The sequence below is a fragment of the Dunckerocampus dactyliophorus genome, chromosome 17, assembly GCF_027744805.1.
Source record: "Dunckerocampus dactyliophorus isolate RoL2022-P2 chromosome 17, RoL_Ddac_1.1, whole genome shotgun sequence".
NCBI lineage: Eukaryota > Metazoa > Chordata > Actinopteri > Syngnathiformes > Syngnathidae > Dunckerocampus > Dunckerocampus dactyliophorus.
In genome coordinates this window covers 11,534,700-11,548,696 of record NC_072835.1, presented here as the reverse complement: position 1 = coordinate 11,548,696, position 13,997 = coordinate 11,534,700, and the positions used below count along the sequence as shown (strand labels likewise).

Genomic DNA, 13,997 nt, shown 5'->3' with positions numbered 1-13,997 from the left:
AGTGGCAGGAGGCCAGGGGAGGGCAGTAGGGGATTCAAAGCCAAGTGTTACCTTGGCGTGGGTTACTGTAGCAACAGTAGCCCATGTCTTTATTAGGGATTATTGTGCCTGCTGTGGGACGCACGGTGGTCTAGTGGTTAGCACAGTAACAGTCTGGAGATCGGGAAGACCTGGGTTTGATTCTCCCTTGGGCATTTCTGTGTGGACTTTGCATGTTCTCCCTTTGTGTGCGTGGGTTTTCTCCGGGTACTCCGGTGGATGTGGGAGGCCACATTCCAAAAACATGCATGTTAGGTTAATTGGAGACTCTAAATTGTCCATAGGTATGAATGTGAGTGTGAATGGTTGTTTGTCTATATGTGCCCTACGATTGGCTGGCGACCAGTCCAGGGTGTACCCCGCCTGTCGCCCGAAGTCAGCTGGGATAGGCTCCAGAATGCCCCCGCGACCCTAATGAGGAGAAGCGGTATAGAAAATGGATGGATGTGCCTGTTGTGAGATATTCAAACCTACAATAAAAGCCTGTTGTTCCAGCACTCTAGTCTGGTGCTTGTGTGTCTCAACGAACTGATGTCTAGTGACAAAGAAAGGTGGCTGCTGAAGACCAGTGCAGAATACTTCATATTCTTCACTGTCTCTTTGAATACATCTTTTGAATGTCTTATATTTACTTCATTTAGCCATTCTTATTCTTGATCATGCTTAAGGTACAAATATAAAATGTGCTTCAATATACACATTTTTGACTAATAGGTTGTATTCAAGCACAAAACAGCATGATTTAATATATTTTGGAAAAAAAATATATTGAAGCCACAAAAGTGGCAAGGGATGCCGATCTTATACATGTAGATATATTGTATACATTTATCTAAATATGTAATTATGTGGTAATGAGGTGTACGTTTGTGCTGTTTGTTAAACTGTCTCAACAAATAACCATATCGCTTTATGCCGCAAACAAAAGGCCAAGAATGTTCCATGGGTTCCTTGTTTATTAGAAAAAAAAACAAGCCTGACATCATTTGGACATCACCACACGATTACACTGACATAAAAGGCAAAAGTAGCAACCATTAGTTTTTTTGTACAAGACCATAATTGAATTGTCATGTCCAACATGTTGTGATGTCATATGAAAGTTTGTTAAACAAGTCATCCATTTGCTGAACTAAACAACACTTGAGTTGTGTGTAATGGAGGTGGGCTGACGGTGGGGACACAAAACCAGAAGGAATGAATGTGTTAATATGAAGGTGAGTTGCATCATCGCTGAATGAAGTTAATTCCATGGAACGTCAGCATCCAGCACAAGATCACCAGTCAAAAAAAAACAAAAACCTCCTTTTTATTGTTTTATAAAAAATAGAAAATAAGTGTTTAAAAAGAAGAAACGTGAATGTCAGGCTTTTAGCAATCACTTTTCCAAAGTTTGATGGTTTTGTCGTTTTCTAGCGCTGCCGACGCGATGATGTTCTCTGTCGGGTGGCAGGCGGTCGAAATGACCACGTCTGAAATACAATTGAAGAAAAAAACGCATTTATTGTACTCCAACACCAACTTACACATGCAAACGTGATCATAATCTGTATGTATTTACCAAAAATAGTATCTCCTACTTCCAGACATTACGGTTTATTATCATTTTTGTTACTGGGTGGACGGAATCCCTTTGCTTCTTGCAACCCTGCTTTTTGACATCCTTCGATGTGTTAGCGTACCTGTGTGACCCTGCAGCTTCTGCACAATCTCCTTCGTCTGCAGGTTCCAGATGTACACCATGTTATCCTCGGAGCCTGACACGATCCACTGTAAGAAAGCCCATTTATGTTGCATGGAATACACACAAAACAAAATAAAGTGCAGGAGTATCATCTCAATTCAACGTACCTTGCCACCCGTGACTGAGAAGTTGGCAAATATGCAGTACTTCTCATTTTTATGGCCTGTGTACGTCTTCAAGCACTGCAGAGAAAGGGGGGAAAAAAATGGGTATAATTTAGATTAGTATGTAAAAGTTTGTAAAGTCTGTGATTTCTCTCACCTTTCCCTTGCTGTAGTCCCACAGCTTCAGAGTGCTGACGAGCAAAAATATAACAAACGTTAGACTTGAGGGTAGTCATCACGCATTTTTACTGGTGTGTGCCGCCCTCTGCTGGCCATTATCGAAACAACAGGATGGCATGAGCCCTCTGTGCAACTCAAAGAACCACTTCCTACATTTAATACAGAAAACCTACTACATAACATTTTATTGGCTTTTCAGGGATAATAGTCTTAATTTGATGCTAAGCATGTGAAATCATCTATTTTCCGCCTGCGTCAAGATGTGGAATGTCAAGGATTTTGTGAAGATGGATGGGCATAATAAGAGATTCATTCGTTGAGTGTTTCACAGCCCTTACTGAACAGAGGCACATATTTTACATGAGAAAATCTCACGGTACACCACCAAACGCGTCCTAACTTATTCTGTTGTGGATACACAGGTTAATTATGTACCTTCTGCGACCAAGTAGAAGAGTATTTCCTTGTGACTATCACTATCCAGGTATGTCACTGGAGTAGATGCTGTAGATCAGGGTGCCCATTACGTTGATCGCGAGGGTAGTGTGGTGATCGCCCAAGCGTAACTTATTGTAGCGTTATCATTCTGATTACAGATAAACTAACTCAGCGGTAAGATGCCTATATCTATAACAAAGGCTATCTGTTCACTTGTAGGGGCATAGCTATTGAGGAATTATGTGAAATTGTCTTTGTGGCCATATTGAATTGAATCGTGAATTACTGAATGAAATACTAATCATTAGCATTTAGTATAGTAGTTTCAAAGTTTACCAGTTTATACAGATTATACAGTACATATATAGTATACAGTATACATGGTTCATAATAAGAAATAAATGAAGTCGACTTGCAACTTGCATGCAGAAAGTGTGAGCACCCGTGCGGTAGATGCACAAAGATACATTATTTTATGGGCTACATGATGCATTACGCTAATGCAGCCGAGCGGACCGGAAGCTGTGCTGTTAAACTGGTAAATAATGACGGGTATGTACTAATAATACAATTAACTATTAAAATGGGAACGAAAGGACAAAATATGTGAGTTTCTCAGCTCCCACTAATTCTGGCTTATTTAAATTGAATTATGTACACAATGGGGATGACAGAATTAGCTATCTGAGATATTAGACCGAGTTTTAAGTAAATGTTGACTGCTGATCCTAAATATGCCATTACTTTTCCTCCATCAGCTACGGCTACTTAGATATACCGCTAACTGTTATTCATACAACTGATGGTTCAAATGATTATTGCTTTTTTTGTGGTGAATTAAAGTGTTCTGTGCATGTAGAATGTATGTGATTACATGACAGAATGCTGCACGGCTAATGACAACACACACTGTGATATGCTTGTGACAGAGCATTATATATATATAAATATATATATATATATATATATATATATATATATATATATATATAAAAAGAAAAAAAAGAGCTGTGAAAGAAACGGCTGTGGTTTGAATCAGCTTATTAGTGGTATTTGATACTTTCCTATTTGCTCACATTTGGTCTGCTTGAAATGATTTTTAATGAGGTTGGAGGCTGCTGAGTCAGGAGGCACAAAATCGGAAGGGAAGTAGTTTGGTGACTTACTTATCCAGCGTTGCAGCCAGGATGTATTTCCCATTGGGAGAAAACTTTACAAACGACACAGGAGGGTTGTCATCATCTGACATAAACACAAAACAAGTTAGATTTCATTTTCTTGGACCCATAATGACAAATACCATACATGCTCAAATTACACCTCCTATAGTTACCGGGCGAGTTGTCTACCAAAACAATTAACTGTCAATGTCTGTAATTAGCATCTGGTCAAAAAACATTGACAATGACAGCAACCTGCTGATGTATATTTTTTTTTGTTATATTAACTCCAGAATGGCAGCAGCTGCATTTGAAGTATCATGAGTGGTCAGCAACCAACAGCTTTATCTACCTCTGCATGCGCTTAAAATGTTGGTTGCGCTGTACTTTGTGTTGTGCAAAGTACAGCGGATCCCCGCTTAATTGCGATTCAGCATTCACGGCCCAGAAAATTTGTAGATTTTTGGTCCAAAACATTTTTATTTCAATTTCTTTTCTCTGAAAATGACGTACTAACTAATTTGGATACTTACAAGGGTCTTACTTTGGATTGTTATTATACTGTATATATTATCTATAGTCGTCCCTCATTCAACTATGTAAAGAACAAAGTATTTAATAATAATAATAATAATATTTCACTCATTCAGATTTAGGATGAGTTATTTTATTGTTTACTTCATTTTTTGAGCAGTGTATCATTTTTTGAGCAGTGTAGTAGACATAATAAGAGTAAATAAGCCATTAAAGACGTAAATAAAACTCCTGCGTGTGTGTGTCACTTTAAATGTGTTCACTAGCGGGCCTTAGGGGCGACCGGACAGATGTGGAGGACAGGAAGTGACGTCGGAGGTCCAGAGTTGAGTTTTAGCTTGTCGTGGGTAATGACCCCAACAATAACCTATGTTATTATTATGATTATTATGTTGTTATTATTGTCCCTGTGAGATCATTTAAACCTGTAATAAATGCCTTTTCTGGTCCTTGTTCCACCCAAAAACCGACACCTTGGGGCCAATGTAAAATAATACAGTTGCCGCAAGACACAAAAAAATATGTATAGAACTTCTACACTGTGACTCCCATTCCATCTAATTCCATTACAACAACAATAGTGTCACCGTGTACCTATGAGAGTTTTTAAGCACTGCCCAGATGCTGTGTCCCAAATTCGGCTGAAGACACAAGAACAATTTGGTTAGGGACAAATGTGACATATATGCAATGATAACACCACATGGTATGTCAAAGTCTAACTGATTCTCACCAAAGTCCATCATAGCTGCTCGACACAATCAGGGAGCCATCTCTGTTGAAATGTACCTTGAGGAGAAACACATGGTCCAACGTTTAATTCCAACTCTTGGCTCAACATCAGAAGCTGACAAATGTCCTTACAGCAGAGACGGGGTCTGAATGAGCTGGCAACGTTTTCAAGCACTTCCCAGTTTTTACGTCCCATATTCGGACACTCTCGTCAAACTAGGAGGAAGAAAGCAATGCGTTCATCTCAAATCAACACATGAAATGCTTCAAATAGGGGTTGTTATTTCTATAGTTCCTGGATGTTTATAAGCCAAATCAAGCTGTGCACTCACCGATCCTGACACGATCAGATTGGACTGCGGGTTAAAGTTGCAGCAGAACACGTAGTTGCTATGACCTTTCAGGGTCTTCAGGCATTTTCCCTGCATACATGGATGTATACATTAAAAACGTTTTACCTTGTGTAATGCAATACAGTAATCCCTCATTTAATTGGTACCAAAGCCTACCCTGATAAGTGAGCTTCCACAAAGTAGGACTCCTTAAGTATAAATAAAATATTTTCGTAGCTAAGAAAACCTGTTTACGATCTTCTAAATACGGTTTGTAACTTTATTAGAGCCCTCTAGACATTAAATAAGACCACTATTGTCACCTTTACAATCATATTACTTGGTACAGTAGACATAATAAGAATACATAAGCCATTTAAGACATACTGTAAATAAAACTCTTGCTTTTTTGTGTTGTTGTAAGTGTGTTCCCTCAGGGAGCTAAGTGGTGGGCAGATAGGAGGTGACGTCGGGGTTTCAGAGTTGAGTTTTAGCTTGGCGTGGGTGCTGTAGCAACAATAGCCAGTAGGGATTTTTATTTAAGATTATTATGACTGTTTTGAGATAATACAAACCTGTAACAAATGCCTGCTGTTCTGGCAATCAAGTCTGGCGTTTGTATGTCTCACCGAACATCACAGTGGCATTACTGACACCTAGTGACTAGTGGTTCACAGCGTCTCTGAATGTGTCTTCTGAATGCCTTATGTGTTATGTTGTGTTCCACATGTGTTACTTTTGGTTGCACCGTATGGTTTGATGACCTGCTGTTTTGTGTTAGTGTGTCAAAATAGACATTTTTCCTTGCAAATTTTCGCCATTCACGAGTGGTAACCCCCACTGAAAGTGGGAATCTTGTAATGAAAAACATACATGCACAACTAATAATTTGTTCCTTGAGCTGATGTTCAGGTTGGTTCATTTAGGTTCAGAAATGATTGTACAACTTCAGTGGCATTCAACTTCACTGGAGTTTTGTTTTGCAAAATACAGAGCTTCTTTTCTTTTGCACACACACAGACACACAGTCTCACACACACAGACACACACACATATACCAGTTGTTCAGTCATTATTTACCGAGCTGACATCCCAGATCTTCAAGGTCTTGTCATCAGACGCGGACACCAGGAGGTTGGAGTCAGATGACCACGCTACGTCGGATATGCCCTGTGGATTCATATAAATTAAAGAATAAAACACACTGTACTCAGAATACAAAAAAATCTCTCAGTATGTTGCAATGCATTTCTACACCACTTTTAACTACAACCACAAACACAGTTTTGATAAATCTGTTGTACTGCACTGCATTATGCTAATGATAACTGGATTATCCAATGTTGCGGTCAGTGGGCTTGAGAGAAACAAAGAAGGGCCTGAAATTATTCTTTCCACCCACCGAGTATATCCTCAACTGAGGTCAGCCAGAACCCCTTTGAAGCAGACCAAAAGTTGTGCTCCGTGGCCTCGCTGAACTCCTCCCACACCCGAGTTTTTGCCTCAACCGCTGCCGAAGCTGTGTGCTGCTGCTTGACCTGCTGGTTGGTCGTTTGTACAAGCCATCCATGCTCGGTAAGACGGATTCTTTAGTTTCATGGCAGCCCTAAAAGCTGGTGTCCACAATCGGGTACAGTGTTTGCCGCCACGATTGGTACAGACCACAGCTCCGTTCAGCTGCCCCGATGGAGCCCCGATTACAGCCCATTTGGACTCGATATCCACGTCCTTCCCCGGGATGCATGTAAAGCTCTGCCGGAGGTGACTCGACAAACATTCGTACGTTTGAGCCTGCCAGGTCTGTCCAACATCCAACTCATCAGTGATCCCTTGACAGCTCAGCCCTTCTCTGCAGCTATGTGTCCAAAACATGTGGACATATCCAGGTCACACTGTCATTGCCTATATGAGCATTGAAGTCTCCCAGAAGAACTACGGAGTGACCGGGGGATGCTCTCCAGCACCCCTCTGATGGACTCCAGGTACTCTTGAGATGCCGTTTGGCGCGTACGCACAATCGATAGTCATGACCATTTCCCCTACATTAAGGCGTAGGGAAGTGACTCTCTTGTTCACAGGGGATGATTCCAAAACAGAGGTGGCGAGCCGGGTGGCTATTAAGGCCACACTAAGGCCACACTCGCTGCCTCTCTCCTGTGGCAACTCCCGAGTACAGCAAGGTCCAGCCCACCTCGAGGACTTTGGTTCTGGGACAAAAACTGTGTGTTGAGGTGAGTCCAACCATGTCTAGTTGGAATGTCTCAACCTCTCACACAAGCTCAGGCTCCTTCCCCACCAGAGAGGTGACGGCCCATGTCCCAAGAACTAGATTTTGGCGGCCGAACACCAGGTCGTCCAGGTCCAGTGTGTCTCAAAATATTTAACAGCCTCACTACAATTAAAAAGGCCCATTCAAAAGGGAAATTAACTTTCCTTATACTGAACACAAATAAGTTATTGATGTCATGACTTACAAGTTTGTGTCCCGATATGGTTTTCTCAAACTTGCCGTCGTATGCGCCCCAGATTTTGATGAGTTTATCAGCGGCTGCAGAGAGAAAATACATGAACATCCATCCACAAAAAAACTAAACAAAAGGGGGGTGAAAATCTTACAGGAGCTGGCAAGCCACTCTCCACTGGGACTGAACTTGACAGAGGAGACGGCTTTAGTGTGGCCTGCTAGTGTGAACTTCAGGCTGTAGTTGGGCTTGGCAGGGGCTGACTGGAAGTGAATGTGACAACAGATGCTTGTCAAACAGGCAGTGATAATAATAAACAAACAACCTCCTACCTTTTCCACCCCTCGCTGTCACTACATGTGAATAGCTGCGTTCCTAAATGTTTTTTTATTTTTTAAATATTTAACTTAACAAGATGCAGCATAAACAAACTGTCATTTTACACAAGGGCTCTTTGCTGTCGTTAGCATGACGGCCTCTCTCTCCCCGTCCACCCAAGCACCTTGCCGTGGTTGGTTATCATTGGCTGATCACTCATCATCTTGTGGGAGAAACGATCCCATTACTTAATTGACTTTGTTTTGACTTGTTTTTCGTACGTGCATGAATGTATTATTATTTGTATTATTTATTTGTATTCATGTCTCTTCTGTTTTTGTTGCTTAATTTATTGGTATATATGTTTATGTGTTTATGTTTCTTATGTTCTTGTTCTTTTTTGTGTTTTCTTCCTTTTCGTGGGAGAATGAACAGAATAAGATTTTCATTACATGGTATAACTGCTGTTTTACCATGCACATGACAATAAAACTCTCTTGAATCTTGAATCTTAAATGTATTGTGGAGTGAGCGAGTGTGTCATGTTCTTGAGTTGCTGGATTATTTTGCCTTTCTATTCATTGCTAATAAAAAAAAAGTCACCAGTCAACTATCCTTCCACGACCTCCCATAAAGAACGACAGAACAACCATTTGTTAAAAAGAGAACAAGACAATGAGGAAAAGGATACTAATAACAAAATAATTTCTTTAAGCTGAAAACATAGCCCTGAACATGGTATGTGTGTGTGTGTGTACGTGGGTGTGAAAAAAAAAAATCATCCGAGAGAATCAGTCTCAATTCTTGAGTCACATTGTTTGCAGATTTGTGGTTGAGAATACGCCATTAGTAACGAGCATATTTAACTAAAATGTCACTCCATGGAGCACAGACCACCATCCTATGTTACTGTAAGGCTACCTCCTAGTTAACAAATTATGGTTCTGAAGAAACAACCAAAAAAATCTGCAATCTATTCCTTCCATAGATGTATGGCCAACCTTGCTCTGGCTGGCGGATGCTGACGGCGCCACTGGAGGTTTTGTGTCAGTCTCTGGTTTCTTGTCTTCTGTTGCCATGGCGTTTAAGTGAGCATCAACTGTGGACTGTCAAAAGATGACAACAACATATCAGTCGAATTCACTAAAATCCGTGCTTTTGCAGTCAGCACACCTGCATATTTCTAAATTACTGCAAGAGAAACATATCACTGATGAACGACAAGGAGTCTGTGGCTATTAGCATATCTCCAAATGACTCCAAGCATATTCAGTCAAATTTGACATATCAATATAAACCAGAAATCATATTTTTTGAAAAACAACGTTGCTAACACTCGCTGTTTAAGATAATCATGACGTTAAGTCAGTCTAACGTTCGCTAACTTGATAGCCTCAGCACCACCAGGAGGCTATTTTAAAGCTAAAGCTACAGCCAGTAGCAGTAAAAAGATCGAAATCAATATTAAATTACCAGTACTCTCAAGTGCTACTAGCTGGGTGGCGATGCAAGAGCTGTTACACTGATGCTGTTGACAAACTGCGTTAGCCACTAGAGCGGCCCTCCATTCAACAATGAGGCGTCGGTCACAAATCGATACTTACGTGTACCTAATCGAGTTTTGGCGTATACTTGTTGCTCCTCATAAACACCAGTAAGGAAATGTGCATATAAATATAATAAGACTGTTACAGAGAGCCGAAGCGGCTCACTCCTTAACCGCTTGCTACCAAGAGGGACTGCTAGGAAAAGCGGGGAATGTGGTGCAGCAGCGTCCACTGCGCATGCGCCAATTCCACACTGGGTACGGAAAGACAGGAGGGACCAACAGCACGTTTTTCGAAATAACACTTATAAATGTGACTAAACAAAAGCAAATGTACTAGTAATGGGTACAAACTGCACGTTTAATTATCAAATAGACTACGTAAGTGTCTGTTCACCGCCGCTCAAAGGCGCTTTAGCTGCTTGAAAGGCAGTCTTTTATTTGAGTAGGTAATAGTCGGGAAAACACTCGCAAGAAATGAAAGGGGATAACTTGAAAGAAAACTTAACCATGGTGATGTCAGAAATAGATAAAAGATGAACACTACACAGCAGTGACTGGAAGGACGGTGAGGTTCGTGGCTGGTGAGGCACTGACTTTGGAGTTTTTATGTTAATACAGGTTGCTCATTAAGAGGATAAAAAAGAATAATTCTAATTAAATGTCTTCAAATTGTTTTCAAATACTCCTCAGTCCCATTATAAGTAGCATCACAGCAGCATTTCATTAAAAACTTTTATCAAATAAAGATTAGAAGTGCCAAATAAGTTGTTTCACAGAGCTGATTCAAACTATACAGTTTTGCTGTATCTTAGTTTTTTTAATGTTTCATCTGAAGGTGCCTCTGTACATTAAATCGGCTTCACCACTGCATATGTCGTAGTCCAATTGCTGTCAAGTCAAATTTTCAGTCTTTTTTTTCTAAGCGCCCTATTTGCATAAACGTGAGCTATCTTCGACTGCTGCTTCATTATGCATACGCCTCACTGTTGCCCCCTGCAGAGGGGAAGCGAAAATACTGAACAAGCTTGTAAAGCTTGTAAAGGAAAGCTGCACTTTTTGGGGAATTTTGCCCGTCATCTACAATCCTTATGTGAGACATGAACACACATGTCATTGTCTTTTCTGTGCAATCTAAAGATATAAAAACCTCTAAAAAGAGGCAGCTAAGAATGCTGGACGCAAAATTGGACATATCTATTCCACCTTTTAAAGCTTTCTGAAAAAAAAAATCCTAAAACGCCCACAAAGCTATATTTACATAATGTCACCTGCATACTAAACAAGCTACAGTGACATGGTTAACATTGTTACGCCAAAGAACTACTTTACTGGCTTAACCTTGCCACACCACACCCGGCGACTAGCTTCGCCACAGTCGCTCACAACACTTCAGGCCATATGCAGAGCTGCTGCCAGTGCTGCTGTTTTTTTTTGAGTTTGGAAAAATTACGTGTAGTGTTCATTTCTATGTTGCTATGTGAAATCAATGCGCCCAGCAAGGAACAAGTACGGCAAAAATACTGTGAAGTATTATCATGAATGTGCCTGTTACATGTTCACAGCATTTACATAAAATCAAACGTTTTTGGAAGTGTTTTAATAGTGGGTTTTGTAGGTGGAATAGGTGTGTCTCATTACGTGCATTAGCTGCCTCTTTTTAGCTGTTTGTAGATCTTTAGAACACACAAGAGACGAGGATGGTGGGGGAACAATATTCCAAAAAAAAAGGGTTTTCCTTAAGATTGGTTTATATTTAGATGTTTGGCGGGCCAAATGAAACCTTTGGTGGGCTGAATGTGGCCCTGAGGTCGCCTATTCTGTTTTCAGAATTTAAACTTGCCAGAAAATACAAATTTGAAAAGTATTTTGAATGAAAAATCATTAAGAATTAGAGAGGATAAATGCAAAACATCAGGTAATCTACTAGTAGAGTTTTCAAACATTTTCCAAACAATCTTAAAAGATTACACAATCTGGTCTTTCATAACATTTTTATTAAGCATTTTGTTCATTGTAGGTCACACAGTATGTGCCATAAGCCATCAAGACATGTCACTCATCATCCAACAATGTTTAACTTAATTTATTATGTTGTTTTTTTTTATTATTGTGAGTGCTATACAATTTATTTATACTGATTTACAAACCTCACCTTTATTGTAGCATTGATAAACTGCTTCATCATTTTCTTATGTTATTTCAGAACTGGTAAAGGGCACATGTTGAATAGAAAGTGAACAAATGTATTAGCAATTGACGTGAAACAGACAGGGGGTAGGACTGAACAAGCTTTGCTTCTTCCTACTCCTTTTGGACATGTGGAATTGTGAATTGCAACATGTGATGTATACCAAAGTCAAACATATGTACGTTCAAATAAATTAAAACCATTATCATTACCAAATATGTCATTAAGACACAAAGACCAACATTAGCTTGACAAGACAGATCATTTTAAATTTGTTTTTGACTCAATTCCATTCACTTTGTGAATATCTAGCATCCCACAGGGATACATTGGATTTATAGTCGCCTATTTTTCCAGTGTGTGCAGAACATGTTCACACCTTTATCTTACATATTGGAACGCATGGGAAATTTCAGGGGATGTCTTGTGGAATACATTGTGGTTGTCCTTGACAACATATTTCTAATTACTGCATTGTAGTTTTTAATTAATGTTCCTAATTAAATGGCTTTTTTCAACCATGTAACTACTTAAAATATGTTTACATTATTTACATTTACAGAATACACTTCCGTGAATCACCACCTTATCGCAGTGGAGGGATTTGAGTGCCCTAGTGATCCTAGGAGGTATGCTGTCTGGGCTATATGCCCTGGTAGGCTTTCCAAAAAAGGCAAAGATCGATTCTGAAGACCCGCATCTTGCCCTGATGTGGGACACCGGGGCCTCACCAAGAGCCAGGCCTGGTGGTCGGGCCCAGCCCGAAGAAGCCACACGGGATCTCCCTCCCCATAGACCCACCACCTGCGGGGGCACGCATAAGGGTCCGGTGCAATGCGTTTTGGGTGGCAGTCGATGGCGAGTGCCTGGGCGACCTGGTCTTCAGCGGCCAAATCTGGTTCTTGGGACATGGAACGTCACTTCAGAGCACATGCTTGTGCGAGGTTGGGACATTCCGACTAGACATAGTCAGAGTCACCTCAACCTACAGTTTGGGTTCTGTAACCAAACTTGAGAGGGGCTCGACCTTGTTGTACTCTGGAGGTGCCACAAGGGAGAGGCAGTGAGCTGGTTTGGACTTACTGGTAGTCCCCTGGCTCGGTGCCTTTGTGTTGGAATCCCTGGTGAACGAGATCATCCCTGGTGAACGAGAGGGTAATTTCCCTACGCATTTGGGTTTGTGAGTGTCCTGACTGCCGTTTGTGTGTATGCGCCAATGTACAGCTCAGACTACCTAGCCTTCATGGAGTCAGAGGGTGCTGCTGGGGATTCCATAGTCCTATTGGGAGACTTCAACGCCCATGTGGGCAATGACAGCGTGAACTGGAGGGGCGTGATTGGGAGGAAAGGCCTCCCGATCTGAACCCGTACGGTGTATTATCAGACTTCTGTGCGAACCACAGTTTGTCCATAACACCATGTTCGAGTGCATGTGCACATGACACTAGGACACCCTAGGCTGCAGGGCTGATCAATTTTGTAGTCGTATCTGACCTTAGGGGGTGGATTGCGGTGAATGTCTGGCAGTCTCCCCCATTCGTCAAGTCTTCAACTCTTACCTATGGCAGACATTCTACAGGGGAGGATGAGGATAGAGAGTCCGAATAGGCAATGTTCTGTGCCTCCATTGCAAGGTGGTCAGTGCCAGTTATGGCAGCAAACCTCGAACCCGATGGTGGACATCGGAGGTTAGGGCTGCCGCCAAGCTGTAGAAGGAGTTTTATTGCATGGATGGCTTGTGGTGCTCCTGAAGCACCTGACAGGTACCGGCAAGCCAAGTGACACATGGCTTCAGTGGTGGTTGAGGCAAAAACGTAGGTTTGGGAGGAGTTTGGTAGGCCATGGACCACTATTTTTAGTGTCCAATGTTTACAGTGGGGACAGAGGCCTGCTGACCTCAACTGAGGATATAGTCAGGCAGTAGAAGGAATACTTTGAGGCCCTTCTCAATTCCACTGACATACCTTCCATAGAGGAAGCAGAATCTGAGGACACGAACGCGGACAGTTCCATCACCGTGGCTGAGGTAGTCAAAACACTCCCAGTGGCAAAGCTCCAGGGGTGGACGAGTTTCACCCTGAATTCCTCAAGGCTCTGGATGGTGAGGAACTGTCTTTGCTGACATGCCTTTTCAACCATGCGTGGAAGTTGGTAACAGTACACCTGACCTGGCAGACCGGGGTGGTGGTATCTCTTTTCAAGAAGGGTGACCGGAGG

The 13,997-nt window shown here is 41.4% G+C and overlaps 1 protein-coding gene across 2 annotated transcripts; it reads right to left on the bottom strand.

Annotated features, from left to right (window-relative positions):
- Positions 1-977: 977 nt before the first annotated feature.
- On the bottom strand, positions 978-9,804 carry wdr5 (WD repeat domain 5). 2 transcript variants are annotated; one of them, XM_054756933.1, is made up of 14 exons: positions 9,648-9,804; positions 9,045-9,149; positions 7,880-7,988; positions 7,738-7,811; positions 6,344-6,433; positions 5,264-5,353; positions 5,064-5,147; positions 4,933-4,988; positions 4,794-4,840; positions 3,672-3,747; positions 2,045-2,078; positions 1,891-1,965; positions 1,722-1,809; positions 978-1,511 (listed from the first exon to the last, which is right to left on the bottom strand). In XM_054756933.1, the coding sequence occupies exons 2-14, from the start codon at positions 9,120-9,122 to the stop codon at positions 1,411-1,413; spliced, it is 1,002 nt and encodes a 333-aa protein (XP_054612908.1). In that variant the 5' UTR covers positions 9,123-9,149; positions 9,648-9,804; the 3' UTR covers positions 978-1,410. The 2 variants fall into 2 exon arrangements, with proteins under 2 accessions (XP_054612908.1, XP_054612909.1); XM_054756934.1 differs by having other exon boundaries at positions 9,654-9,804.
- Positions 9,805-13,997: the final 4,193 nt, after the last annotated feature.